General features: G+C 45.5%; 1 protein-coding gene across 2 annotated transcripts in view; it reads left to right on the forward strand.

The window, feature by feature from the left end:
- The window catches only part of ACLY (ATP citrate lyase), a 77437-nt gene extending 49966 nt beyond the window's left edge, over nucleotides 1-27471 (forward strand). For both annotated transcript variants that reach the window (XM_084804404.1, XM_084804405.1), the window contains 14 exons: nucleotides 2647-2815; nucleotides 9990-10094; nucleotides 11490-11686; nucleotides 13746-13827; nucleotides 14546-14656; nucleotides 15939-16066; nucleotides 19242-19335; nucleotides 20549-20703; nucleotides 21304-21454; nucleotides 22983-23126; nucleotides 23301-23414; nucleotides 24391-24473; nucleotides 24901-24977; nucleotides 26589-27471. In XM_084804404.1, the coding sequence (XP_084660530.1) occupies nucleotides 2647-2815; nucleotides 9990-10094; nucleotides 11490-11686; nucleotides 13746-13827; nucleotides 14546-14656; nucleotides 15939-16066; nucleotides 19242-19335; nucleotides 20549-20703; nucleotides 21304-21454; nucleotides 22983-23126; nucleotides 23301-23414; nucleotides 24391-24473; nucleotides 24901-24977; nucleotides 26589-26683 (1705 nt within the window). In that variant the 3' untranslated portion in view covers nucleotides 26684-27471. The remainder of the gene's footprint in view (nucleotides 1-2646; nucleotides 2816-9989; nucleotides 10095-11489; nucleotides 11687-13745; nucleotides 13828-14545; nucleotides 14657-15938; nucleotides 16067-19241; nucleotides 19336-20548; nucleotides 20704-21303; nucleotides 21455-22982; nucleotides 23127-23300; nucleotides 23415-24390; nucleotides 24474-24900; nucleotides 24978-26588) is intronic.
- Nucleotides 27472-27502: the final 31 nt, after the last annotated feature.

Here is a 27502-nt window from a genome sequence, read left to right on the forward strand (position 1 = left end):
TGCTAGCTTTGTTGTTAGTAATGCTTCCTAAGGCCCACTTGACTTCATTCTCGAGGATGTCCGGCTCAAGTTCAGTGACCACACTATCATGGCTATCAGGGACATTCAGATCTTTCCTGTATAGTTCTTCTGTGTATTCTTTCCACCTCTTCTTAATCTCATCTGCTTCTGTTAGGTCCCTGCCTTCTTTGTCCTTTATCATGCCCGTCTTTGCACAAAACGTTCCCTTGATATCTCCGATTTTCTTGAAGAGATCTCTAGTCTTTCCCGTTCTGTTGTTTTCCTCGATTTCTTTGCATTGTTCATTTAAGAAGGCCTTCTGGTCTCTCCTTGCTATTCTCTGGAACTCTGCATTCAGTTGGATATATCTTCCCCTTTCTCCCTTGCTTTTCGCTTCCCTTCTTTCGTGAGCTACTTGTAAAGCCTCATCAGACAGCCACTTTGCTTTCTTGCATTTCTTTTTCTTTGGGATGGATTTCGTTGCTGCCTCCTGAACAATGTGACGGACCTCCGTCCATAGTTCCTCAGGCACTCTGTCTATCAGGTCTAATCCCTTAAATCTATTCCTCACCTCCACTGTATATTCATAAGGGATATGATTTAGGTCATACCTGAACGGTTTAGTGGTTTTCCCTACATTCTTCAATTTAAGCCGAAATTTTGCAAGAAGAAGCTCATGATCTGAGCCACAGTCAGCTCCAGGTCTTGTTTTTACTGACTGTATGGAGCCATCTTTGGTTGCAAAGGACATAATCAATCTGATTTCGATATTGACCATCTGGTGATGTCCATGTGTAGAGTCGCCTCTTGTGCTGTTGGAAAAGAGTGTTTGCTATGATCAGCGTGTTCTCTTGGCAAAACTCTATTAGCCTTTGTCCTGCTTCATTTTGTACACCAAGGCCATGCTTGCCTGTTATCCCGGTGATTTCTTGACTTCCTACTTTAGCATTCCAATCCCCTATGATGAAGAGGACATCTTTTTTTGGTGTTAGTTCTAGAAGGTGTTGTAGGTCTTCATAGAACCGATCAACCTCAGCTTCTTCGGCCTCAGTGGTTGAGGCATAGACTTAAATTACTGTGATGTTGAATGGTTTGCCTTGGATTCGTACTGAGATCATTCTATTGTTTTTAAGATTGTACCCCAGTACTGCTTTTCCCACCCTTTTGTTGACTATGAGTGCTACTCCATTTCTTCTAAGGGATTCTTGCCCACAGTAGTAGATATGATGGTCACCTGAATTAAATTCGCCCATTCCTGTCCATTTTAGTTCACTGATTCCCAAGATGTCGATGTTCAATCTTGCCATCTCATGTTTGACCACCTCCAGCTTACCTTGATTCATTGATCTGACATTCCAGGTTCCTAAACAATATTGTTCTTTACAGCATCGGATTTTCTTTTCACCACCAGACACATCCACAGCTGAATGTCCTTTCGGCTTTGGCCCAGCCGCTTCGCTCTTTCTGGCACTACTTGGAAATACCCTCTGCTCTTCCCCAGTAGTATATTGGACACCTTCCGACCTGAGGGGCTCATCTTCCGGTGTCATCTCTTTTAGCCTTGTGATACGTTCCATGGGGTTTTCTTGGCAAGAATACTGGAGTGGGTTGCCATTTCCTTCTCCAGTGGACCACATTTTGTCAGAACTCTCTGCCATGACCTGTCCGTCTTGGGTGGCCCTGCACGGCATAGCTTATGGCTTCACTGAGTTACGCAAGCCCCTTCGCCACAACAAGGCAGTGAGCCATGAAGGGGGTAGTTGACATAGCACAGGTATAATATGATCATAACTCCAAATCCCAGTTAGTAACATAGCCACTGCGTTCTGCACTAACTGTGGTTTCTGAACAGTCTTCAACAGCAGCCTCACAAATACTGCAGTGCAGGAGTCTAAACCAGAGGTTAACAGAGCAAGGATAACTGAGGCTATACCGCTTCTTCTCACAGTCTTGCCAGCCATCTGCATTCTGCTGGTGTCTCATTACCACTGAATAGCTCAGTCTTTCTTTTCCTCCTCTGTTCCACAGTTCCCTCCATCTCTTCTCTGTAATGTCCTATACATAAAAAACTAGCATGTTATGAAGAAGGCTGGGAATCCTCCTCCCTGAACATGTTAGTTTTCTGTGTGAAGGATTTTTCCTTAATTATTATTCTTTGGAGGCACGTTCAGACATGTGAGCCTGCACCTGTAGCCTGGGATTTCAACTGCAAGTTGACTGCTTCAGTGAGAACTAGACCTAAGATAGGGCTGGGAAAAGAAGTTCCCTCCCGCCTGTTGCTGCATCAGAAGTTCTCCAGGTGTTGCCGTAGGCAGATGCACCATAATGTGGCCAGACCCATGTTGGGAAACACAGCACTCTTCCTCCTCCCTATGCATGTGCGTCTGCAGGGGCTTGCAGACGAGGCTTCTCATTCACAGCATTTTACAGGCAGCTCAGATAAGGATGTCTTCCATTTGTAGCCCTCCTGTGTTTTCCCACTGCTTCTTCCATCTTTTTTTCAGACCAGGAAAACATCTGCTAAGGAGAAAAAGATGGAAGAGGTGCACAAGGCCTTTGGACCGGGTGTACTAGGAGCCCTCCATCTGGAAACATCCTTTATTTCTCTGTGTAGCAAATAAATTAATGGTATATTTTTTCTTACAGTGGTGACCACAAACAGAAATTCTACTGGGGTCACAAAGAGATACTAATCCCTGTCTTCAAGAACATGGCAGATGCCATGAAGAAGCACCCAGAAGTAGACGTGCTGATCAATTTCGCCTCCCTCCGCTCAGCTTATGACAGCACCATGGAGACCATGAACTACCCACAGGTGTGTAGACCAGGCAAGGATCTGTGGCGATGTCCTGAGGAGCTGTTTGTGAAACACAGAAACAAAGACGTCTTCCTGTATGAGAAGTTGCGTTAGCTTAGCTGAAAGTCGAGATAACCCAGGGTGGAGGGGAGAGAAGATAGAACACAGGATGCACATCAAAAAAACCTGGGAACTGAAAAGCATTTTGGAAGCTTTTGCTTCCTTTCCTTGTTATCTTCGCTTGGAATTTTTGTCATTGCATTTTCAACATGTTCTCTGTGAGCATGAAAGCTTGAAATATCCTTTATTTTAAAAGGAATGTGGAGAGTCTTGCTGGTCTGGTTTAGATGTAATGTAGTGGTTAAGGCTGTGAGCTGGGACTCTTTAGTTCAAATCTCAGCTCAGCCAAGAATTCGCTATGGCCTGGTTTGCACATAATGCTAACCCATGGTTCATTTAAACCATGGTTTGTTGCCCTGCCCAGGGTTTGTCTGGCAGATGATTGAACAAACCATGGTTTGTTTTCTAAGTTCCTGGGTTATTTCCCTCCTCCTTTGCCTGCTCCCTCCCTGTATCCTAAATGCCTTTGTGACACTGCAGTACTGGTATGTAAAGATGCTGAGTCTTTTGATTGCTCTTCTCTGCTGCCTCTGAAGCCTGGTGAAACAACCCATGTACAACCCACAATTCTGGGTTTGCATGTAATGACAACTCGTGTTTAAATAACCCACAGTTCACAATCCAGCAACAAACCATGGGTTCTCTACGTGTGTTGTTCATGGTTAACAGCCCATAGTTTATCCATAGTTTTGAGTTTGCGAATAACAACAACCCACACTTCAACAAACCATGGTTAATTAAACCATGTTTTGTTGTTACGTACAAACCAGGTCATAGTGGCCTCATGGTCTCAATGTGAAATATGGGGATTTTATTGGCCTATTATACGTGGTGATGGTAAGGTTTTTACAGCACCTTGCTCACTGATGCTGCTAAAACCATGTAAACAATAGGTTGTTGTTTATTTGTTCAGTCGCTTCCGACTCTTTGTGACTTCATGGACCAGCCCATGCCAGAGCTTCCTGTCAGCCGTCGCCACCCCCAGCTCCCCCAAGGTCGAGTCCGTCACCTCCAGAATATCATCCATCCATCTTGCCCTTGGTCAGCCCCTCTTCCTTTTGCCTTCCACTTTCCCTAGCATCAGCATCTTCTCCAGGGTGTCCTGTCTTCTCATGATGTGGCCAAAGTACTTCAGTTTTGCCTTTAATATCCTTCCCTCATGTGAGCAGTCTGGCTTTATTTCCTGGAGTATGGACTGGTTTGATCTTCTTGTAGTCCAAGGCACTCTCAGATTTTTCCTCCAGCACCACAGTTCAAACGCATCTATCTTCCTTTGCTCAGCCTTCCTTATGGTCCAGTTCTCGCAGCCATAGGTTACTACGGGGAATACCATTGCTTTAACTATGCGGACCTTTGTTGTCAGTGTGATGTCTCTGCTCTTCACTATTTTATCAAGATTTGTCATTGCTGTCCTCCCAAGAAGGAAACGTCTTCTGATTTCCTGGCTGCAGTCAGCGTCTGCAGTAATCTTTGCGCCTAGAAAGACAAAGTCTGTCACTGCCTCCACGTTTTCTCCCACTGTTTGCCAGTGATCAATCAAGCTGGTTGCCATAATCTTGGTTTTTTTGAGGTTTAACTGCAACCCAGCTTTTGCACTTTCTTCTTTCACCTTCGTTATGAGGTTCCTCAGCTCCTCCTTGCTTTCAGCCATCAAAGTGGTATCATCTGCATATCGGAGATTGTTAATGTTTCTTCCAGCGATTTTAACTCCAGCCTGGGCTTCATCAAGCCCAGCATGTTGCATGATGTGTTCTGTGTACAGGTTGAATAGGTAGGGTGAGTGTATACAACCCTGCTGTACTCCTTTCCCAATCTTAAACCAGTCCGTTGTTCCGTGGTCTGTTCTTAGTGTTGCTACTTGGTCGTTATACAGATTCCTCAGGAGGCAGACAAGATGACTTGGTATCCCCATCCCACCAAGAACTTGCCACAATTTGTTCTGATCCACACAGTCAAAGGCTTTAGAATAGTCAATAAAACAGAAATAGATGTTTTTCTGAAACTCCCTGGCTTTCTCCATTGTCCAGCGGATATTGGCAATTTGGTCTCTAGTTCCTCTGCCTTTTCTAAACCCAGCTTGTACATCTGGCAATTCTCGTTCCATGAATTGCTGGAGTCTACCTTGCAAGATCTTGAGCATTACCTTACTGGCATGTGAAATAAGTGCCACTGTTCGATAGTTTGAACATTCTTTGGTGCTTCCCTGTTTTGGTATGGGGATATAGGTTGATTTTTTCCAATCTGTTGGCCATTCTTGTGTTTTCCAAATTTGCTGGCATATGGCATGCATCACCTTGACAGCATCATCTTGCAAGATTTTAAACAGTTCAGCTGGGATACCATCATCTCCTGCTGCCTTGTTATTAGCAATGCTTCTTAAGGCCCATTCAACCTCACTCTTCAGGATGTCTGGCTCTAGCTCACTGACCACACCGTCAAATCTATCCCCGATATTATTATCCTTCCTATGCAGATCTTCCTTATATTCTTGCCACCTTTTCTTGCTCTCTTCTGCTTCTGTTGGGTCCTTGCCATCTTTGTTTTTGATCATACCCATTTTTGCCTGGAATTTACCTCTGATGTTCCTAATTTTCTGGAAGAGGTCTCTTGTCCTTCCTATTCTGTTATCTTCTTCCGTTTCCGCGCATTGCTTGTTTAAAAATAATTCCTTATCTCTTCTGGCTAACCTCTGGAATTTTGCATTTAATTGGGCATATCTCCCCCTATCACGGCTGCCTTTTGCTTTCCTTCTTTCTTGGGCTGCTTCCAGTGTCTCAGCAGATAGCCATCTTGCCTTCTTGGTTTTCTTTTTCTTTGGGACGTTTTTTGTTGCCGCCTCCTGAACAATGTTGCGAACTTCTGTCCATAGCTCTTCCGGGACCCTATCTACTAAATCTAGTCTCTTAAATCTATTCTTCACCTCCACTGCATATTCATTAGGAATATTCGTGAGCTCATATCTAACTGATCTGTGGGTCTTCCCTATTCTCTTTAGTCTGATTCTCAATTGTGCTTTGTGAAGTTCGTGATCTGAACTACCATCAGCTCCAGGTCTTGTGTTTACCAACTGCATAGATGTCTGCCACCTTTGGCTACAAAGGATGTAGTCAATCTGATTTCGGTGTCGACCGTCTGGTGAAGTCCATGTATAAAGTCTTCTCTTAGGTTGTTGGAAGAGAGTGTTTGTTATGCACAGTGAGTTGTCTTGGCAAAATTCTATCAGCCTATGTCCTGCTTCATTTTGTTCTCCCAGACCATGCTTGCCTGTAATTCCAGGTGTCGTTTGACTACCCACCTTAGCATTCCAGTCTCCTGTAATGAAAATAACATCTTTGTTTGGCATACTATCTAGTAGGTGCTGCAGATCCTTATAGAACTGATCTACTTCTGCTTCTTCAGCATCTGTGGTTGGGCGTATATTTGGATCACTGTGATGTTAAATGGCTTACCCTGAATTCGAATTGAGATAATTCTGTCATTTTTTGGATTGTATCGAAGCACTGCTTTAGCCACTTTATTATTAATTATGAAGGCTACTCCATTTCTTCTGTGGTCCTCTTGTCCACAGTAGTAGATCTGGTGGTCATTTGATGTGAAGTGGCCCATTCCGGTCCATTTCAGTTCACTGACACCCAAAATGTCTATATTTAAGTCTATATTTAGTGTAGCATATACGTATATTGTTTCTTTAAACCAGGCTTCCCCAGCCAGGTGCCTTCCAGATGTGTTGGACTTCAACTCCCATCAGCCCCAGATAACATGGCCAATGGTTAGGAATGCTGGGAGTTGTAGTCCACAATCTGGAGGGCACCAGGTTGGGGAAGGCTGCTTTACACCCGGCTCTACTGTAGAGCAGCGTTACTGTTGCTGTCCATGAATCCTTCATTCTTTTGTGAGAAGGGCCACTGAGGGGAAGGTGTGGCTCCATGGCCCAAGAGCCCACGAAGGCCTGGCACTTCCCTGCTGCCCATGGAGCTGGACGAGGCCTGGCACTTCCCTGCTGCCAGGCATCGCAGGGGAAGGTGGATATTGCTGAACGCACACCACTGCATGTTCGCGTTCCTGCTCCGCGGCCCCAGAGGTCCTGGCGGCTCCAGCGGGAAGGCTTCTGATGCTCGCTTTCCTCCCGTGACAGTTTTCTTCTGATAAGAAGAAAGGCAGGAAAAGTGGTGGCAGCGCAGTAAACGCCTCGTCTGGAAGTTGCGCCCTCGACGCGGCCCTGGGAGCCCTCCCCTCCAGCTACGGAGACTCAAGACCGCTATGAATGCCGGCGTTCCTGCCTCTCAGTGTAGAAGCACAGCTGGTTCTGAGCCCTGGCTTATCCCTGCTGTGCCCAACCGTGCTCTCTCCCATTGGCTTGTGGCACAGGTGGGCAGCCTGCAGGTCGCACGAAGCCTTTCGCCATTCTTCGTGCAGCCTGCTGAGCCCCAGGGAGTCCTGCCTAATTTTCCCCGCTGCCCAGCTGATCAGCAGGAAAAAGTGGCTGTTCCCACACTGCTATTAGCAATCTCCATCGGGATTGCTTTAACTTCCCTCCTCCCAACGATCCTGACCCAGCCAAGACCACAGTCCCTGTAGTGTGTGCGTGTGGCTGTGTGTGAGGGGGGAGAAGGATATCGGGGTGTGTGGCTATGTCTGGGGGGACGAGTGTGCGCATGCGTGTGAAAAGTGTATGCGAGGAGGGAGGGGAGGGGTGGGGTGGGATGGGCCAAGCACTGCTTGAGCCACTTTATTATTAATTATGACGGCTACTCCATTTCTTCTGTGGTCCTCTTGTCCACAGTAGTAGATCTGGTGGTCATTTGATGTGAAATGGCCCATTCCAGTCCATTTCAGTTCACTGACACCCAAAATGTCTATATTTAATCTTCACATCTCCCCAATAACCACATCCAATTTGCCCTGGCTCATAGATCTTACATTCCAGGTTCCTATGGTGTGTTGATCTTTAGAACATCGGATTCGTCGTTCACCACCAGCACCATCGGCTGCTAGCCTTCTTTTCGGCTTTGAGCTAGCTGCTTCATCACATCTGGGGCTAGTTGAACTTATCCTGTGTTCCTCCCCAGTAGCATTTTGACCATCTTCCGACCTGGGAGTCCCATCTTCCGATGGTATACTGACATATCTCTAGTTGTACTGATCCACTTAGTTTTCATGGCAAGAATACTGGGGTGGGTCGCCGTTTCCTTCTCCAGGGATCGTATTTAGTCTGACCTCTCTGCCATGACCTTCCCATCTTGGGTGTCCCTTTATGGTTTAGCTCATGACGTCACTCAAGCTCCAGCACCACGACAAGGTAACGATCTCCTTTTTTCAAAGGAACTCATTTCCCCTTTTTAACTAGGAGAGAATGCCTGAACCAGAAACATCAAGTTTGTTTTCAGCACAATTGATGGTGCATCAAGAATATGGCGCAGAAGTTTTGAGTTTTTCTTTCTGAAGTAGCAATACAGGTTGCTTGCTGGGTCTTCTGTAGGGCTGTATTGTTTGCTGTGATTCCATGGAAACAAATGTGGTAATGGAAGCAGAATTCAGCTTCCAGAGACTCTCTGCTTCCTTTCAAGGGCTCCTTGGAGGGCTCTCTCAGTCTAATCCAGTAGCCAAGTCCAGACGCAGACAAAGGGATTCTTTTCAAAGCTTTATTCTTCTTTTACAACCTACAACTCTACAGGTAGCAACTAGATCTGAGCAGCAGCATCCCTATGCCCTAAGTTGGAACAGTTGGTCCCCGTTTGAAAGGCAGTTACTGGCAGACCCCTGAATATAAGGACTAGGGAGAATCCCTCCCCTTTTCCCTTGGATCCTCTGGGTGCAACTGTTCTTTGAGCACCAACCGGGCGCTACGCCTCCTTTCCGCGCTCTCCATTTGGCGCCGCTCTCTGCGTCTGTGCCGCGCATCCAACCAGTCTGCTATCGGTGCTGGGTCATTCCCTGGACTGCTTTCTAATCTAGGAATGTTGGTGGGAGGAATCTCTGTCAGCTGCAGGCCCTGGGAAAAAGGGGTGCGCTCCTCTCCCAGGAGCGACTGCTCTTCCTCCGAATCAGAACTACTTTGGGATTCTATGGGCTCAGTGTCCACCCTGACACTTCCATTTAAAAGCAAAAATGTGTTTCTTGCCCTTACGTCTGTGAAGGTATACTTGAAAATGCCCCAGTTCAGACATCACAGAAGCCAATTGCCAAACCATGGTTTGGAGATCTGGAGCACCCTGCAGGCTTGCATACACCTGACCCCTATCAGCACCAATGCTTCTTTGTGTCTCTGGTTAATTCTTACCATGGTTTAATGCTGCATCTGAACCAGCGTAACCATATTTATCCTTTTAAATTAGAAAGACTGAAACTAAACTATGATTTGCATTAGCATTAGCTATGGTTGCACTGGCTCAGATGTAACACTAAGTCTAACCATGGAAGTTGGGAGGAAGAAGCGTATGCAGCAAAGAGACAGGAGAGGGAGAGGAGTGCACGAGCCTGTGGGAAACCGGATTGCCACATCACAGTTTAATGCAGAGCTGCTGTAACGTCAGAACCAGAACAGCTCCCCCTCTACCTAATTGCATGTAGACTGAATATTCAGAGCTGTTGGCCCGCTCCCCACATTCTTTAGAATTTAGAAAGTCTGAACACCCCCAACACACACACACTCACACACCACCAGTCATTCAGTATGTGTGAGATTAGGTCTGAAAAGGCCTAGTTTGGCAGCAATTTTGGCTGGCTGAGGTATTGTCAGTGGTTAGGGGCAGGGTTTCACTGACCTTGCTGCCATCCAGCCCCTTAGTAGCAACAATGGCAGAAATTATGCAAAATAAGAGAAATTGTGTAAACTTGGTCAATTTGCACAATATAAACAGGTTGCAACATTCACCTTTCCTTTGTGCAGACATTGGCTTGCCTGGGTACAAAACACTGCGCGCAGAATACTTTCAGGGCTTGAGGAGGCTTTATACTGCAACTGGTCTTCCCCATGGGAACCCAAAAGACTTTGCTGATTTCCTGAGCATTTCTGATTCTCCTTTTCTCTGGAGAGAGGGCCTCCCATAAGTCGTTCTCTCTTGGGCTACAGATCCGCACCGTGGCGATCATTGCAGAAGGCATCCCAGAGGCACTGACCCGCAAGTTGATCAAGATGGCAGATGAAAAAGGAGTCACAATTATTGGCCCTGCAACGGTGAGAACCAATTTCTTTGGCTTGATTTTCTTTGGCTTTTTAAAATATAATTGTAGCATTTTTTAATGGGTCAAGAAGGGCCTGTTACCGTTCAGTGGTAAAGTATATTCAAGTGCATTGTGGTTTTTCTTTTAACTCATAGCAGATAGATTTGTTGCTGTACTTTTAACATGGTTATAAAAATGTTCTGGTTACAGGAAAGGCTGGCAGGGTGGGGTGGGGTTAATGAGGAAAATTGGGGGTAGGGTAGTTTGGTGCAGCTGTCCAGATGTGCTTTGTGACTCAAACTGGGGAGAGGTAACGAGTGGGGTACCGCAGGGCTCAGTCCTGGGCCTAGTGCTCTTCAACATTTTTATTAATGACTTGGAGGAGGAGGTGCAGAGAATGCCGATCAGATTTGCAGATGACACAAAATTGGGCGGGGTAGCTAATGCTTTGGAAGACAGAAACAAAATTCAAAGTGACATTTAATAGGGATGAATGCCAGGTTCTTCACCTAAGAAAAAGAAACCAAAGGCACAGCTGCAAGATGGGGGATACGTGGCTCAACAACACTACAAGCGAGAAGGATCTTGGAATTGTTGTCGATCACAAGCTGAATATGAGCCAACAATGTGATGTGGCTGCAAAAAAGGCCAATGCTCTTTTGGGCTGCATTCATAGAAGCATAGCTTCCAAATCCCGGGAAGTACTAGTTCCCCTCTACTCAGCACTGGTTAGGCCTCATCTGGAGTACTGTGTCCAGTTCTGGACACCACACTTTAAGAAGGATGCAGACAAACTGGAGAGGGTTCAGAGGAGGGCAACAAAGATGATCAAGGGGACTGGAAACAAAGCCCTATGACGAGAGACTGAAAGAACTGGGCATGTTTAGCCTTGAGAAGAGAAGACTGAGGGGAGATATGATAGCACTCTTCAAGGACTTGAAAGGTTGTCACAGAGAGGAAGGCCAGGATCTCTTCTCGATCATCCCAGAGTGCAGGACACGGAATAATGGGCTCAAGTTACAGGAAGCCAGATTCCGGCTGAACATCAGGAAAAACCTCCTGACTGTTAGAGCAGTACGACAATGGACCCAATTCCCTTGGGAGGTGGTGGGCTCTCCCATGCTGGAGGCATTCAAGATGAGGCTGGACAGCCATCTGTCAGGGATGCTCTGACTTGGATTCCTGCATTGAGCAAGGGGTTGGACTCGATGGCCTTGTAGGCCCCTTCCAACCCTACTATTCTATGATTCTGTGATTCTGTAATATGGACCTGCCTTGCACATCCACAAATCTGCCTTGTGTAAAATAATTCTGAATTTGAAGTTCCCATTTTAGGAAAGAGATTTTTTCAAGGCTGTGGCATGAATTACAGAGACCTTGACATATCATCTCTTTGTTTTGTTTATAGGTAGGTGGAATCAAGCCAGGCTGCTTTAAGATTGGAAACACAGGCGGAATGCTGGATAACATCCTGGCCTCCAAGCTGTACCGCCCTGGCAGCGTCGCCTATGTCTCCCGCTCAGGAGGGATGTCCAATGAACTCAACAACATCATCTCCAGGACCACAGATGGGGTCTTTGAGGGGGTCGCCATTGGTGGAGATAGGTGAGGACAGTGGCAATTCTGAAATCTGAGTTGCTTTTGGGGGGGGTGAACTCACCCCCATGTTTGCGCAGCTCGGTGTGTTGTGGGATGGAACCCATCCTTCTCATCCAACCTTTGCTGTGGTCAGAGGACCAGCATGCTGCAACAGATAAAGTTGTTGAACTGGAGACTGGAGCTGAAATCCTTGTTGTGCTCAGTGATGAATTAATTGGCTTGGTTGGGCACGTTGCTGTGTGCCGACCTCCGCTCCCTCTCTGTGTAGAACAGGGGTGCTGGTGATCTCCTGCATAGGGCTGCTTTGAGCACAAACAAGTTAAAGAGGAGAAAGCCCTTTGCCATGCTGACTAGCATTTTTGCAGCCGATAGTTTTGCATATTATCCAGCAGCTGTTGGCTGATCTGTTCCGATCCCCTGCCAAAGGAAGTGAGGCGGGTGGCTACTAGGAGGAGGGCTTTTTCTGTTGTGGCACCCCGGCTCTGGAATGAGCTCCCTAGTGAGGTTCGCCTGGCGCCTACATTGTACTCCTTTCGGCGCCAGGTGAAGACCTTTTTATTTTCCCAGGCATTTTAGCTTTCTAAATTTTTATCTTTGCTGTTTTAAATCTGTATTTTAAACTCCTGTACTGCTGCTAGGTTTTATTGTGGTTGTATTGTTATATTGTGGTTTTAATGTTCTATATATTTTAAATTGTTTTATTGTGTGTTGTTTGGTTTTAGTTTTTGTGAACCGCCCAGAGAGCTTCGGCTATTGGGCGGTATAGAAATGAAATGAAATGAAATGAAATGAAATGAATAAATAAAAAAAAAAAAAAAAATCACAGTGGGCTTGGATGCACAGATGTGGGTCCAGCCCATGTATGGCAGCCCTTCGGGCTTTCATGTGCGCAGTGCAGTACTGTCACAAGTGGCGTCCGCAATGTCTGAATAGGTTGCTGAGTGCCAAGGAAGACTTTGGAGATGTTTTAGAGTTTGAGTTTGCCGAGCTGAGTATTTTTATAGAAAGACAGGATACAAATGTTTGAAATAGATGTTGAAATACATTCCAGGGTACATGAGCAACCTTTTTGTTTTAAATCTAACTGTAAGTATGCTCACAAGCTATGGGCTTTCAAATAAAGAAGCACATCAGTTGAGTGGCTTCTGAGCCTTTCAATAAAAACCATTGGCTACAGACTGACACTTCCTGCTTATGTTAAGTGATACTTAAAGTGGACTGTTTTCTGTAAGTGAATCTTAATGTAAAAGCTCACTACTATTTTTTTTAATGCATCCACTTTTAGTCTGCTAGGATTCCCCCCTCTCATAATCTAAATTAAACAGAAATCCTTGATATTATTCTGAGCCAAAGTAGATATGTCAGGATTTCCAGCACACCTCTTTTTTGTTTTGCACAAAGGTCTTCCCTTGTGCCTGAAGAAGAGTCCTGTGTACCTTGAAAGCTTACACTAATTGTCAGTGAAAGTTAACTATCATGTCCGCTCTCTGTCTGTCTCTGGAAGAGGAGATAACTTCCAAAATGAGGGGCAGAGGCAGCGAGAGTGTTCAGCGTGCTACAAGAAAGGCAGTGTAGTGCCATGATTAGAGTGTTGGTTTGGGATCTCTTGACAAATCAGTTTTTTCCTTTGTTCTTCACCTATATGAAGGGAATAACAAAAGGCTATTTCACACATGTGCGCGAATCAATAGGATATGACTTTGAACAGAGTGCTTTTGCAGAGTTTTGAGAATAATGTAGGCAAGTCAGAGAGTAGAACACACATGAGTGTGCAAAGCTGCTGAGTTAGACCATTGGTCCTCGTAGCCCGGTATTGCATTCTCCGATTGGCAAGGGCTCTCTGAGGGCCACGACAGAGACCTTTCTTTGAGATCCTTTAGCGATTCCAGGGATGGAAGCGGGACCTTCTGCATGCAAAGTGTCTGCTCTACGTCTGAGCTGGAGTGCTCCGTATCTCTGGAACTGAGAGAGAGGGAACATGGACTGTTTGCGCTGTGTAATTCTTAAACACCAGAACTCTTATTAAAACAAATAATCAACAAAGTGTTTGTTCCCTTCTGCCCAGATACCCTGGTTCCACCTTCATGGAACATGTTTTACGCTACCAGGACACTCCAGGGGTAAAGATGATTGTGGTGCTAGGAGAAGTGAGTATCGTTTAGTTGTTTTCTGTTTCCAGCATCACTTGGAAATGATTTATTTTCAACCGTAGTTGAAACAGCTGGGGTAGATAGATGATAACAAGAACCCCTGTAGTTTTTATGGAGTACTGTAGCCAATATGATCTGGCATGACTGAACTTCAGAAGCAAAAACATTTGTCCCAGAAGTTTACAGAGTCCTCACAGGAGGGTGTATGGAGGATTCCTTGCTCAAGGGAGGTGTGTTTACTGAGCACCCAAACTCTTGTCTTAATTCTGGCACCAAAATTGTGGAATCCCCTCCCTCCAGAAGCCTGACAGCCAGAATCACTGCGTTCTCTTAGGCCTCGTGTAAAGGCATTCTTATCTTTCCTGGCATTTGGCATGTGGGTTTTGAAAAAATAGCACTCTGTGGCTGCTTTTTCTCAGTAAATGCAGGACTGCTGTGGGAATTTTTAGGGGTAGGTTTAAAAAATACCTCTTTTTGTTGCTTTTAATATTTTAATATTTTTTAATATTTTAATATTACTTCTGGAAAAGCAGTTTAAAAACTTCAACATAAAAATAAAAATCAGTGGATCTTGATCCCCTGATTATTCTTTTATGGTCCTGTAGCACTCTGATCCAAACTTGCCTGAAACTTGGACTGAGCTGGTAAAATCTGGGACCCCTGCTTAAAAAGAGTGTTGTGCACACATGGGTTGTACTTGGCTCCTTTTCTTTAGATTGGAGGAACAGAGGAGTACAAGATCTGCAGGGGCGTCAAGGAAGGCCGGATCACTAAGCCTGTCGTCTGCTGGTGCATCGGGACCTGTGCTACCATGTTTTCTTCAGAGGTGAGGGGCAGATGTGGTGGAGAAAAGCACTGTTAGTGGCTGGGTGAGCGCATATGAACAGCTGCCAGACATCATGGATTCTAAAATCGGGGACGGAGGCCAGCCAGGGATGCAAGATCCTGGATCTGAAAGAAATTGTGATGATACTTTAGCACTGGAAAAAGGAGACTGCTGGCTGCACAGTGAGCAAATGAGGCTGAAGTGACGAGCCTCTTTCAGTGTCCAACAAATGCAGCCACAGTACATGGCGTTTGGGGGGTTTTCTCCCTGCTCTGCACCCACACTGCACCTGAGTGGAAAAAAACAGCTGAGCAGACACCCCATTCTCCTACCCCACACAGAGAACTTGGCTGTCACCAGCAATTGAGAAAGAGAGCAAAATCAAGGCAGTATTATTATTATTATTATTATTATTATTATTATTATTATTATTATTATTATTATTTCTGTTCTGCCCAATAACTGAAGCTCTCTGGGCAGTTTTCAAAAAGTACACATCATAATGCAAGGTAATAAAAAAATAATATAAAATTGCTAATATACAAAATGTAAAACAATTTAAAAAGCTAAAACATTTACAGTAAGATACTGGAGAGACCTGCTGAGAATTGGGGACTTCCCAGGGCTAATAACAGACTGAAATACAACTTAAAATAAGGTGATATATGAGGTTGGTAAAAGTGTGATTGTGTTCAAATGTTCTGGCCTTGTTCTATAATAGGGGTCTGCCCTGCCACCCTGAAGTCAGGCCCTGGCTCCTTTAAAAATCCTGGTTGAAAGGGGCCAGGTGGGAAAGGTGCTGGCTTGATGCTCAGTTGCTAGATTCCCCCTCCTTCCAGTCCAGTGAAGGGCATCCCCATGGCTGGAGAGAAAAGTTGTGTCATGGTGTGGATGTTGTCTGGAGAAAGCTTAGCTAAGAAGTTACTGCAGGGCATGGCTGACCTTGCAGCCATTACTTTGGGTGAGTTTCAAAGCCCAGCACTGCTCCATGTCCCTCTAAAAGTTCTAATTACCACCTGCCTGATTCTGTTGGTCACCAAGCCACGGTCTGCAGCTTGCACTGGTCTTCCTCTTGCCTTTTGCCATCCAGAGTTCTTAAGTTCTTTAAAAGCCTTAATACTGGAAGAAGAGGGAAGTAAATAATTTGCATAATTTATTACTATTATGTAAAAACAAAACCAAGTTTTATTCTGGGAGCAGAAATAGGATTTGTTTACTATAGATTTCATTTCATGAAGAGGGCACCAGTCTTGCCTAAATGCCCTTTTCTCCTGGTGAACAGGTACAGTTTGGCCATGCTGGAGCGTGTGCCAATCAGGCATCTGAAACTGCTGTGGCCAAGAACCAAGCGCTGAAAGAAGTGGGTGTCTGTGTACCCCGAAGTTTTGATGAGCTGGGTGATGTAATCCAGTAAGTGTGATGATAGCACTACAGTGTCTGCCTGTCACTGTCCTGGGAGAACTGCTTGAAGACTGAGAAGCGATACTGGGACCTTTTTGCTTTTAAGAGCAGGGTCAACGTTGCCCTTTGACTGGTTAGACTCTGTGTTGCTCGCAGAATTCTTAGTAGCCCCTCTCTCTTGTTTGGGGAGCGGGGAGTCTGCAGAGAAGAGATCTGAGAGCCAAGCTGCACGTTACAATCACCATGTGAGATCGCTGCCCATTGAGAATTCTGCAGGCTTCCCCACCAGCGGGCAGAGAAAACTGGTATGTGGGGGCTAGTAATCTCTCACACAGTGAACTAGGAGCTGCTGGAAGCTTTTCTCTGTCTCTTGTTTGTTATCTCTTGGAGGCTAACTTGCCCTGCACTTTTCCCTCCCAACTCCTAGGAAACATTAGCTGCAAAGATATGATAGTACCTTCCAGTACCTTTCTTCAGGTACTGGAAAGGTTGGCACAGACAGGAAGGCCAGGATCTCTTCTCAATCATCCCAGAGTGCAGGACATGGAAGAATGGGCTCAAGTGACAGGAAGCCAGATTCCGGCTGAACATCAGGAAAAGCTTCCTGACTGTTAGAGCAATATGGCAATGGAACCAATTACCTGGGGAGGTGGTGGGCTCTCCCACACTGGAGGCATTCAAGACGAGGCTGGACAGCCATCTGTTGGGGATGCTTTGACTTGGATTCCTGCAGTGAGCAGGGGGATGGACTCAGTGTTCTTGTAGGCCCCTTCCAACCATACTGTTCTATGATTCTATGAAAGAAGAGAGATTTTCCCTAGAAGTTAGAAGGGGGACAAAAAGGGAAAATTGGCTACTAAGGGGAGTGATAAGGGGAATTAAGAGAAAGAGAGAAGCAATCAATGGCTCTTCCTTCGCTGTGTAACAAATTTCTGTCCCTCCTAGCTTTCTGTGCCTGTTGGTCTGGGATATTTCAGAATTCTCAACAGTCGGTTCACTTAACTGAGATACGTTATAGAAATGCAAGAGACCCAATTTTTTCCAGAGATTTGATATTTATAGCACACTCAAATTATACATCTCGACATGTTACACATCTTTATATACTGTTTTCTGTCTTGTAAACATTAGGAATGACTGTGCTGTATAGCTTTTTATTGTGTGTGTAAGAGAGAAAGAAACAAAAAGAGGACACTCCGTAGGCAGTTGTCCCTTGGTGATGGGGCTGCTCTCACAGGGTGAGCGCAGCATATAGTTCTGAGGCCCTCTCTGGCTCTGAATTAGCTTCCACCCCTTGGTACTCCCCCAGCCCCAAAGATCACTGACAAGAAGAGGGGTACCTAAAATAACTCTGAGGCAGGAGGGCATTTTATAAGGAATTGCAGATATTTGATCCCAGTCCCATCAAGCTCCATTTATGCACATTTGGTGGGGAGAGGTTAACCATTGGAAAGGGCTTCCTGCATCTTCCTGCAGGAGCAGTTCGAATGCCCCTCTGCACAAAGAGGTGCTGTCATGCATACCTGTGGGACTAGAGCCATTGACTTTAAGAATGTCAATTAAAACATTAAAAGTGTTAATTGAAAAAGTAGTATTCCAAAACAGGTGTACAATGATTCCAAGTTAAAATGCAATTAACAGGATTATTCTTTTTCATTAATCCAACACCTAAAATGCTAGGTGTTTTACAATGTTCTGTTTCATTAATTTATTTTCCTAAAACCAAAGATAATCGCAAAAACAATATGCTCCATAGAAGAAAAATGACACAACTTCTCTGCAGAGCACAGGGTATTGAAATTTAGATTTGTGAAGCAATAGAACAGATTTCTACGTTATGATCAAGCTGGGAGATAAACTCGAAATGAGATTTACATTTGCAACATTAACATTCTGTTATTTTATATTAGTCTCTGTGGCAAAGTATTATAACTGATTATATGTAATCTGATTTTTTTTCCAGCAGCAACTATAAATGTCACTGTCCTTTTATAAGTGCTGTTCATCTGAACTGGCCAAGAAAACAAATGTTGTCACATTTGTTAGCCCACTTGTGCTTTTAAAGAGGCATGTGAGGAACCTCTTTCAGGAAGGCCCCTCTATAGCACAGCTGTGGAAGCTGTGACCCTCAAGTTGGATTCCATCTCCCATCAGCCTCAGCCAGCATGGCCAGTGATCAGAGATGATGGGAGTTGCACCCTTCCCTTTTAATAGAGGCTTATATAATAGGCAATATAAAATGTAATTTATTTGTTTATTTTAGAATATTTATATATTCCTTCCTATTTTAAAAATCCTGAACTGGTTTACAACAAATTTTAAAATGATATATCTTCAATATACATAACAGTATGCGCAACAATATCTAGACAAGTTAGTGGTTGGGAAAAGCCAGGGTAAGTATGTTTTTAATAACTGTTGAAAGCACGTGATCACCAGTGCCTGACATATTTCAGAGAGGAAGTCATTCCAGAGGGAGATGCCACCACGGAGAAGGCCCGTTGCTGTGTTGCTGCTGGATGGGTCTTTGCAGGATGTAGCACAGACAACAAAGCCTCCCCTAAAAATTGTAGTGGTCTAACAGGTCTATTAAGAAATGAGATATGTGCTCAACTAAGTTTTGCAATGTGTTCCCTATATCTGTTTAAATTCCCAATTCACTTTTCTACCTTAGGGCACTCAAAGCTTGTGAGGCTGGATTTAGGCAAACTTCACTGGTGATACAGTGCAGGAAGGGCCCTGTTTTTCATCCTCATCTGTTTAATCCCCCTGACGAAGTTTGCTAGCCTGCTGTTTAGTTCTTTAACCCTACCACCACGTCTGTTTGTTTCCACAGCATCTCCACGTGTTTGTAGTCCCTTTAGTTGGGTTAGAAGGCAAAGCTGTTGTAAAGACTCCTTTCCCCCATTCCTTTAGAGACTGCCACTCTTAGAACTGTTTGATCACGGCTGCAGGAAAACCCAATAGAATGGGACTTCCTGGAAAGAAGAGCAGACTTTGCGATGGGAATGACGATTTGCTTGAATGTAGCCAAATTGGGAGTGCTCTTGATGGTGAACGACAGTGCCAAGAATAAAGATATGTGTTCATAAGGAGACTTGAACACAAGACATGAGCCCAGCACATAACCACCAAGGAAAACTGTAACAGGCGACTGCTTACCCTTTCCTTCCCTTTCCATTAGGTCAGTGTATGAGGATCTAGTTTCCAAGGGAGTGATTGAGCCAGCCCAGGAAGTGCCTCCACCAACCGTGCCAATGGACTATTCATGGGCAAGGGTAGGCGTGCTGTTTTCTGAGTGGTCGCTGGAAGAGCTAATAGCTAGCTAGCCCCAGAGGGGAATGTACAGATATTTTTTTTTTTTTTCATGATTAGAGGCGCATTCTCACTGAGGTGCTCAGTCTGTGCCTGGGGTGGATCATTCCAGACTACCGGTAGGAGCTCACGTGAGCGAATGCTCCTCCTATAAACACTTTCCCTAGAAAGCTAGTACAGAAGGGTTCTAGCCTTGCCTTCTCTACGACACATTAGATTTCTACATGGAGGCAGGGCGAGCCTGTATGCCCCGGCCCTGGGCTGCTAAGGTTTGGAGGTGCCGAGAAAGTGATAAGCCAGATCTAGGTTTGCTTACAAGGAGACTTCATTGAGTACTTACAGCACACAGGGGTACTCAGTGGCTGAATCAGACAGCTTCTCTGAACCAAGAGCTGTGGTGCAAGATGGGTTTTATACCATACATGTTATCCAGGCATAGCAGTGAGGCAGCATGGCAGCAGCAAGGGTTAATTAGGGTTCATCTGCAACTTTCCCAGCATAGCCTAACAGTGCTTGGTTCCCAGCACAGATACCTGCAGCTTTAAGACAAATAGAGCTCCACTTCCCAGGCACATCCGAGACTCTGATAAGATACACAGCACCAGAGCTTGTTAGCATGGAATGTGCTGAGGCAGCCATATCGACCTTTGACTCATCTTACAAGCCAAGGAACCCACTTGCAAGGAAATTGCACTTAATAATGAACCAAAGCAGAGAGCATCATGGATCTCTAAGCCTCTCTCAACTGCTATTAGCTTGCTCACAAGCCTGGGGCCTTAAAGAGCCCTGCCATTCGAAAGAGTGAGGCAGCTACCTCAGGCAGCTGAAAGGGCAGCAAATGGTTAGTTATTTAATTTATTATGATTGTATTTTTACTGCCAGGGAGAGAAATGCTTGTGGGATTTACTGCTTCAAGTGCCTAAATGACAGGGCTCACTGAGTACTATGCATCTTGCATGGATTGTGGTGGGAGCATGTCCTGCTCCACCTCAGGCAGCAAAATGCTTTGAGCTGGCCCTGCATGGAGGGGATCATTTGTCTACAGGAGCATTCACCACTGTGAGCCTGCGGTCTGAAGTGGTACAGCCCAGGTTCAGATTGGCCTCCTCAGCATGAACTAGGCCAGAGTTTCACTATTGTTTTTATCACTTCCCTCCCCTCGCCACCACCTTTTAGGAGCTTGGTTTAATCCGGAAACCAGCTTCCTTCATGACTAGTATCTGTGATGAGCGGGGCCAGGAGCTGATCTACGCCGGAATGCCCATCACGGAGGTCTTCAAGGAAGAGATGGGAATCGGGGGTGTCCTGGGCCTTTTGTGGTTTCAGAGAAGGTGAGGATGGTTTCTCTGGATGGCGGGTTTGTTCACTTGGTGGCCTTGTAAGTAAGATGGAAATCTCCCTCCTCTGACAAGCTTTGTGGTGAGTGAGGATGCGACTAAAACAGTGGGCATAAATTTTCCTTGGAAAGAGGCTGAAAGAGTTGGAGCTTTTAAACCAATGATCAGCAGCTGGGCCCCGTGGTCCAGATCCAGCCCTCTGAGACTTGCTGTCTGGGTCCCCTAAGTTGCCACCCTAGAGATGAAAAAGGTGTGGAGAAATGTTATTGGCAACAACAGAATGTGCTAGCAGAGGTTTTTTAGCAGATGGGGGTTGAGTTGCTGGCTTGCAGCCGCTCCTGCAACAGTAGCTCTGCTGAGCAGGAACCTCGGGAGGGGATGAGGAGAGGAAAGGCAGCCAAATGGCTGACTTGGTTTCCTGCATTGAGCAGGGGGTTGAACTCGATGGCCTTGTAGGCCCCTTCCAACCCTACTATTCTATGATTCTATGCAATGAAGGCACAAATTAATGAGCAATACAGAGTGAAGTTGGAGTGGGTTGGGAGAGGCACACTCTTTCAGATGCAGCTCAGCCGTGTATCTTTGGCCCACCAGGTTACCCAGATACGCCTGCCAGTTTATAGAGATGTGTTTGATGGTGACAGCAGATCACGGCCCAGCGGTGTCAGGAGCCCATAACACTATTGTCTGCGCAAGAGCTGGGAAGGACCTCGTCTCCAGTCTCACCTCTGGTCTGCTCACAATTGTAAGCATTTAACAGTAGCTGGATAAAAGGAGGAAATCATGCAGTTGTTCGGATGTAGCAAGGTCTCTTTGCTGAACATCCTTCAAATTCCACAAGAACAACATGTGAATGGTGAAGCTGGGCTTGAACACCTTGCTTGCTAGCCGTTCCTCCTTCCTGTGTTGCCAAGGTTTCAGAATGGGAGTCCAGTTGCTGTACAGGCATCTCTCCCCTAGCTGGACTGAAGGCGTACATTCAGCAGCCAAGCTTGGAACTCCTCCCTGGGCCAGGATGATTTTCATACAGAAATATCCCCACCCACCCCTTTAAATCTCTTGTACAGTCCTGTCTTCAGATCATATCCCAAAACTAGGCTTTTGTAGTTCAGCTGACTGGGATGTACGACCCTGATCTCGGCACCCCAGGTGGAGGTGATGAAGCGCCTGTTATCAGCTTCGGCTGATACACCAGCAGCACCCGTTCCTGGAACATGTGGACCTGGTAACGCTGGTGCACGCGCTGGTCACCTCTCAGCTTGATTTCCGCAATGCGCAGTACTTGGAGCTGCCTGTATTTTTAGTTTGGAAACTTCAACTGGTACAAAATAGGTCAGCCAGGTTGGTCTCTGGGATGTCTCATGGAGACCACGTTACAATGGTTTTGAAATCTTTACGCTGGCTGCCAGTTTGTTTCCAGGCAAAATATAAAGTGCTGGTTCTGACCTTTAAGGCCTTACATGCTCTAGGTCCAAAGAGCCTCAGGGAGCGCCTCCTCCCAGCCCACCACCTAAGGTCCTCCGAGGGCTCCCTGCTGCTGCTGCCTAAGGTGAGACTGGCAGCCACACGCCAGAGGACCTTTTCCTTGGCCACCCCTCAGTTGTGGAACGACCTGCTGCTCAAAATGCAGCTGCTGACCTCTTTGAAGGTTTTTAAGCAGGCATTAAAGACACTGTTATTCTGGCAGGCCTTCCCCTTTTAGAACTTTTGTTCCTTTTGCTGATGGTTATATAATATTTCTAGGCTGTATTGTGGTTTTTGTTTTGTGTGTGTGTAATTTTGTTTTTAACACTCTATGCTGCCTAGATTGTTTTGTATATAGGCAGGTTATACATTGAATAAATAATAATAATAATATGTGAGGTTCCTGTAGGCCAGCTGACCATGTGCCAAGTCACCTGGCACTCTTTTAGGTCACTTTGCCTCCATGGCCATCTTCTGAGTACCTGGCAAGCAGAGCCAGATTTCCCCTGGCAGTGGCAGCTCTTTCAGATTTGGGGCAGAGGCCTTTCCCAGCTGTGGCCAGGGACTGGACGTGGGACCTCTCCCTCTCTCTCATTCACACACACATCGTGTACACATGCACGCACACCATGTGCTCTAGTACTGAGCTACAGCCCCTTCCATGTCTTCCAGTGTGAATAGAACAGGTTCATAGATTTGCAAAATTAAGGCACCACCCTATGCAAGTTTTAGACAGAAAGAAGCCCTACAATTTCCAGCATTCCACAGCCATTTTTTGAATGCGAGCTTCTCTGCTTGCTGCTCTCCAGGGGGATCGGTTTGGCGGTGCTCTGGATGCAGCAGCAAAGACGTTCAGCAAAGCCTTTGACAGCGGCATCATCCCGATGGAGTTTGTGAACAAGATGAAGAAAGAAGGGAAGCTGATCATGGGCATTGGCCACCGGGTCAAATCGGTAGGTGGCCCTGCCTGTGGAGAGGGCCTGGTAGGGCGACGCTTGAAAGAGCCCAACCTCTGCCCGGCACCAGGCTTTAAAGGGGTCTGGCCACAGTTCGGGGTGATTGTTCATGCAGACTCCTTACTCTTCCAGAGGTTGTGGGTTCTTTTACTTTTTTTTTTTAATTTGCAGATCAATAACCCAGATATGAGAGTTCAGATCCTCAAGGACTATGTGAAGCAGCATTTCCCTGCAACGCCTCTTCTAGACTATGCGCTGGAAGTTGAAAAAATTACTACTTCCAAGGTACCAGTCTTACTGCTTCTTTTTTGGTGCCACCTTTAACATTTAATGACTTGGTCTTTTCTGGCCTTCTCTATTACTCTGAGAGCTACATCAGCCATAAATGTGTGTGTGTGTGTGTGTGGGGGGGACGACTACTAGCTCATCTGCCCCTCCATACTTATGCTTAGTTGTTTGTGGCACATAGCCTAAAATGGTTGTGTGTGATGGGGGAGTGAATAAGAACCACATCTCTTTTCATTCAAAAATATTTCCCTGCTTAGTAACCTGGAGGCAATTTGTACATGCTATAGGCGGCCATCAAATGGCTATTTATAAGCCTATGCTACACTCTAGACGTCTGAACACCAAGAAGATTTATACACGAAGGGCTGCAAATGGTCCATCTGGCCCTACAGGGCAATTTTATAGGAGATCTATTATTTATTTATTTAATTTCTATACCGCCCAACAGCCGAAGCTCTCTGGGCAGTTCACAAAAATTAATTTATGCACATAAAATGAACAAAAGAAGTCTCTCTTGTCCTGCAGTGGCATCCAGGGTCTCAGGTGCCGCAGCTGTAGATAGATGCCAGGCACTGAACCTGACGTTCACAACGCGTTTGTTCTCCCATGGAGGTACAGTCTCTCCCCTGGTTTACATATTTTGCGGACTCTGTTGTCTGTACAGCTGAAAAACTCTGCTGGTTTTCCCATAGGTGACTCCAGGAATTGTGGTTTGAGGAAGGGTCCTAGGGATCACTTTCAAGGCTCTGCCCCCTCCAGCTCCAAGGAGTCTTGGAACCTGTAATAACTTTATATGGGCTTTTAAAAAAATCCTGCCCCAAAGTGTAGGGGTCCCATTCATGTTTGTCAACAAAAGCGTTGTGGCTTTTCTCTGAATACTTCCAATTGAATTTGCATCCCTGTTTTTGCTGGAATCTCTCGGAGGAACAAACTTGACCCCTCTATCTTTTCTTCTCTCCCCTCCCCACTCCAGAAACCTAACCTCATCCTGAATGTTGATGGCTTCATTGGTGTGTCCTTTGTTGATGTGCTCCGGAACTGTGGCTCCTTTACACGGTAAGCCTTCTGTTATCTAGCTGGGTCTTTGTCATGGCTCTAAAGCTGGGCTGCAGTGAATCTACCTACCAAAGGAGACAACTGTCCCAAGCATCCTGGGTGTCACTGAGGCCACACCCCTATTATGATGAAGGGGTGGGGGGAAAGGGCTAGGTCCCTCCTGCCCTAGCCCAAATGTCAGAAGGGAATGCCATCTTTGGCAACTACTCATGCCTCCATCTTGTATTTTATGAACCAGCAGCCTGTGATTTGCACAAAGTGGGAGCGGAGTGGCTGCCCTGACTTCCTTTTTTTAACCTGCCTTTGAAAAGGAAAAAAAAAAATCCTTGTGGCTGTGTGCACATGCACAGCTCACGCTCTTCATTACTAGCAAGAATCCACTACAGGATTAATGTTTTAAGCAAGAACCATTTGGTTTCTATTTCAGGGAAGAAGCTGATGAATATATTGATATTGGTGCCCTCAACGGCATTTTTGTGCTTGGCAGAAGTATGGGATTCATTGGTAAGTCTTGCGTGTTATGCAGCCAAAGGGCAAGATCCTTGTCCATAAGGTAGGAGGCTGGTCCAGCTCATGATATGTCACTAGTCTGAGCATTGCTGCTGAACATGTCACCCTCCTTGCCTTGTGGCCCAAATCTCTAGAGGAGGAAGACAGGTAACTGGTGGCTTACGGGACAAACCTGGCCCTGAAAGCAGCTCCAGCTACTGCCAGTGGCTCTACTTGGATTTGATCACAAGCCAAATACACGTGTGATGTGGCTGCAAGAAAGGCAAATGCAATTTTAGGTTGTCACAGTAGTAGTTTAAAAATCACAGGAAGTCATAGTCCCACTCTACTCTGCACTGGTTGGTACTCACCTCAAATACTGTGTGCGGTTTTGGACATCACACTTCAAGGAGGATTCAGACACATTGGAATGTGTTCAGAGAAGGGCAACAGAGATGACCAGGGGACTAGAAACTAAGTCCTGTGAGGAAAGATGGCAGGAACTGGGCATGTTGAGCCTTGAGAGGAGAAGGCTGAGGTGGGATATGAGAGCACTGTTCAAGTACCTAGAGGGTTGTCACAGAGAAGAGAGGTGCAACCTGTTCTGGATCATTCAAGACTGTAGAACATGAAATAACAGGCTTAAGCTACAGGAAGGCAGATTTCTGTGGAATGTCAGGGAAAACCTCCTAACAGTCAGAGCAGTCAAGACAGTGGAGCCAACTGCCCTCGGAGGCGGTGGGCTCTCTGTCACTGGAGGTCTTCAAGCAGACTGGAGCACCATCTGCCAGGGATGCTTCGTGCTAGATTCCTACCCTGAGCAGGGTCGGACACAGTGGCCTAAATGGCCCTTTCCAGCTTTATGGTTCTACTCAGTAGGAGGCGTGGTAAGTTTATTAAGTTATTTTGGTTCACAGTAAAGAAGGAAAGCGAAGTCTGAGCGACGTATTCATAAAGAGCTTTTTAATGGAAATGCTGTTTTGCCAACTCTGAGCATATTCTTGAAAGGTGAAGGAGCCCAGCCAGCCTTCTGCTTGAGCAGATGTTTTAAGTCATTTCTGTTTCTTCGCCCCCACAATCAAACCATCTTGGCTCATGCAGTCTGCAGCTGGAACGCCCTTTATCGCAGGGCTGAACCAACTTCATTACAGGCCTTGATTGCTCTAGCCTTGTTCCTCCTCCCCAGGCTAAAGTCTGGACCCAGAATTGAGTAGCTCCTAAGAATCCCTACTATAGGGATTCCTAAGCTGGTCCCTGCTATAGATCAGCTGTATCTGCCTGACTTAGCCCACCCCACCCCACATCTCCTACATGTTGCTGGCACAAACGTTGTGCCACCCTGCAACTCTTGTAGGACAGAAACCCCCATATAAAGGGGGAGGCAAGAAGCAGCCACGGCTGCAAGTTTGTCAGCAGCTGCTGCTGTATCACTAGTAACATTGTGTTTTGGGTCATTGCCCCTTATCTTGTACTTGGACAGCAGCTCTTGGGACTGGGTCATTGCACGAGTAGGATTAGCGAATGAAGTTCAATTTTTCCCATGTAGGACCTTTAAAAAAAGAAGCAGTAGCAGTCTGTAGGTTAAATCTGAGAGAGAAGCATACAGTAAGATCTCTTTAATTTCAGGACATTACCTGGACCAGAAGCGGTTGAAGCAGGGTCTATATCGTCACCCTTGGGACGACATCTCCTATGTCTTACCGGAGCATATGACTATGTGACAGCTGAAGAGGGTAAAATGAATTGCCTTTGGAGAAGGCCAGCATGGGCATGACATTACTATATGCCCTGGCTGTCACGGTATAGGAAACCACGGACTGACTGGGTTGAAATTCTATACAAGGCAGCCTTTTATAGGCCTAGAAGTGGATTCTATAAATAATGATAAACCAAAACCTGTTGCTATTTCCTGCTGGATTCAGTATATAAAAGCAGTTGCACTGTGTCTTTGCTTGTTCTTTTGTGTGTTTTTAGTTTGCTCCCTCTGCCCCCACCCTTGCTTTTCTGCAGTGTTTTCTGACCCAAGTTTTTAATGTTTTTATTTTGATCCATGATCATTAGACTTGAAGAACCATAGAGTCATTGAGCTTGCATCACCAAAATCTTGAAGAATGTTATCCTCAGACACCGTATAATTCGTCTTGGCTCCTGTGTGTTCATCTTCATAGTTAGATTGTATTTCTGGTCAGGAGCTACTGCTAGTTTAATAAGCCATTCCAAGTATGGTGTAGCAATTTTAAACTGTAAACTGGTAACATAAGCTCTTGTTCAAGACTGTGAAATTTGCGTGTATTCCAGTTTCTGTATTTATCAAGCTAATATTTTCACTTATCACAAAAAACAAAATGAGCAAATATAAAATGTAGACATATCTATGTTTATAACCATATACACAAGATATTACATCTGTGTGCCTCTAATATACCCACAACAATATTCAGTGCTTTATTTGTCTCTGTATTATACTCTGTCTCAAATAAAAAGTACAATAATAAATTGTCTTAGCTGGATTTTGTGAATAGCCCCTTAAAACACAAATG

Source organism: Heloderma suspectum, chromosome 6, assembly GCF_057233095.1.
Source record: "Heloderma suspectum isolate Gila_16-S chromosome 6, 16-S_ref, whole genome shotgun sequence".
Taxonomy (NCBI): domain Eukaryota; kingdom Metazoa; phylum Chordata; class Lepidosauria; order Squamata; family Helodermatidae; genus Heloderma; species Heloderma suspectum.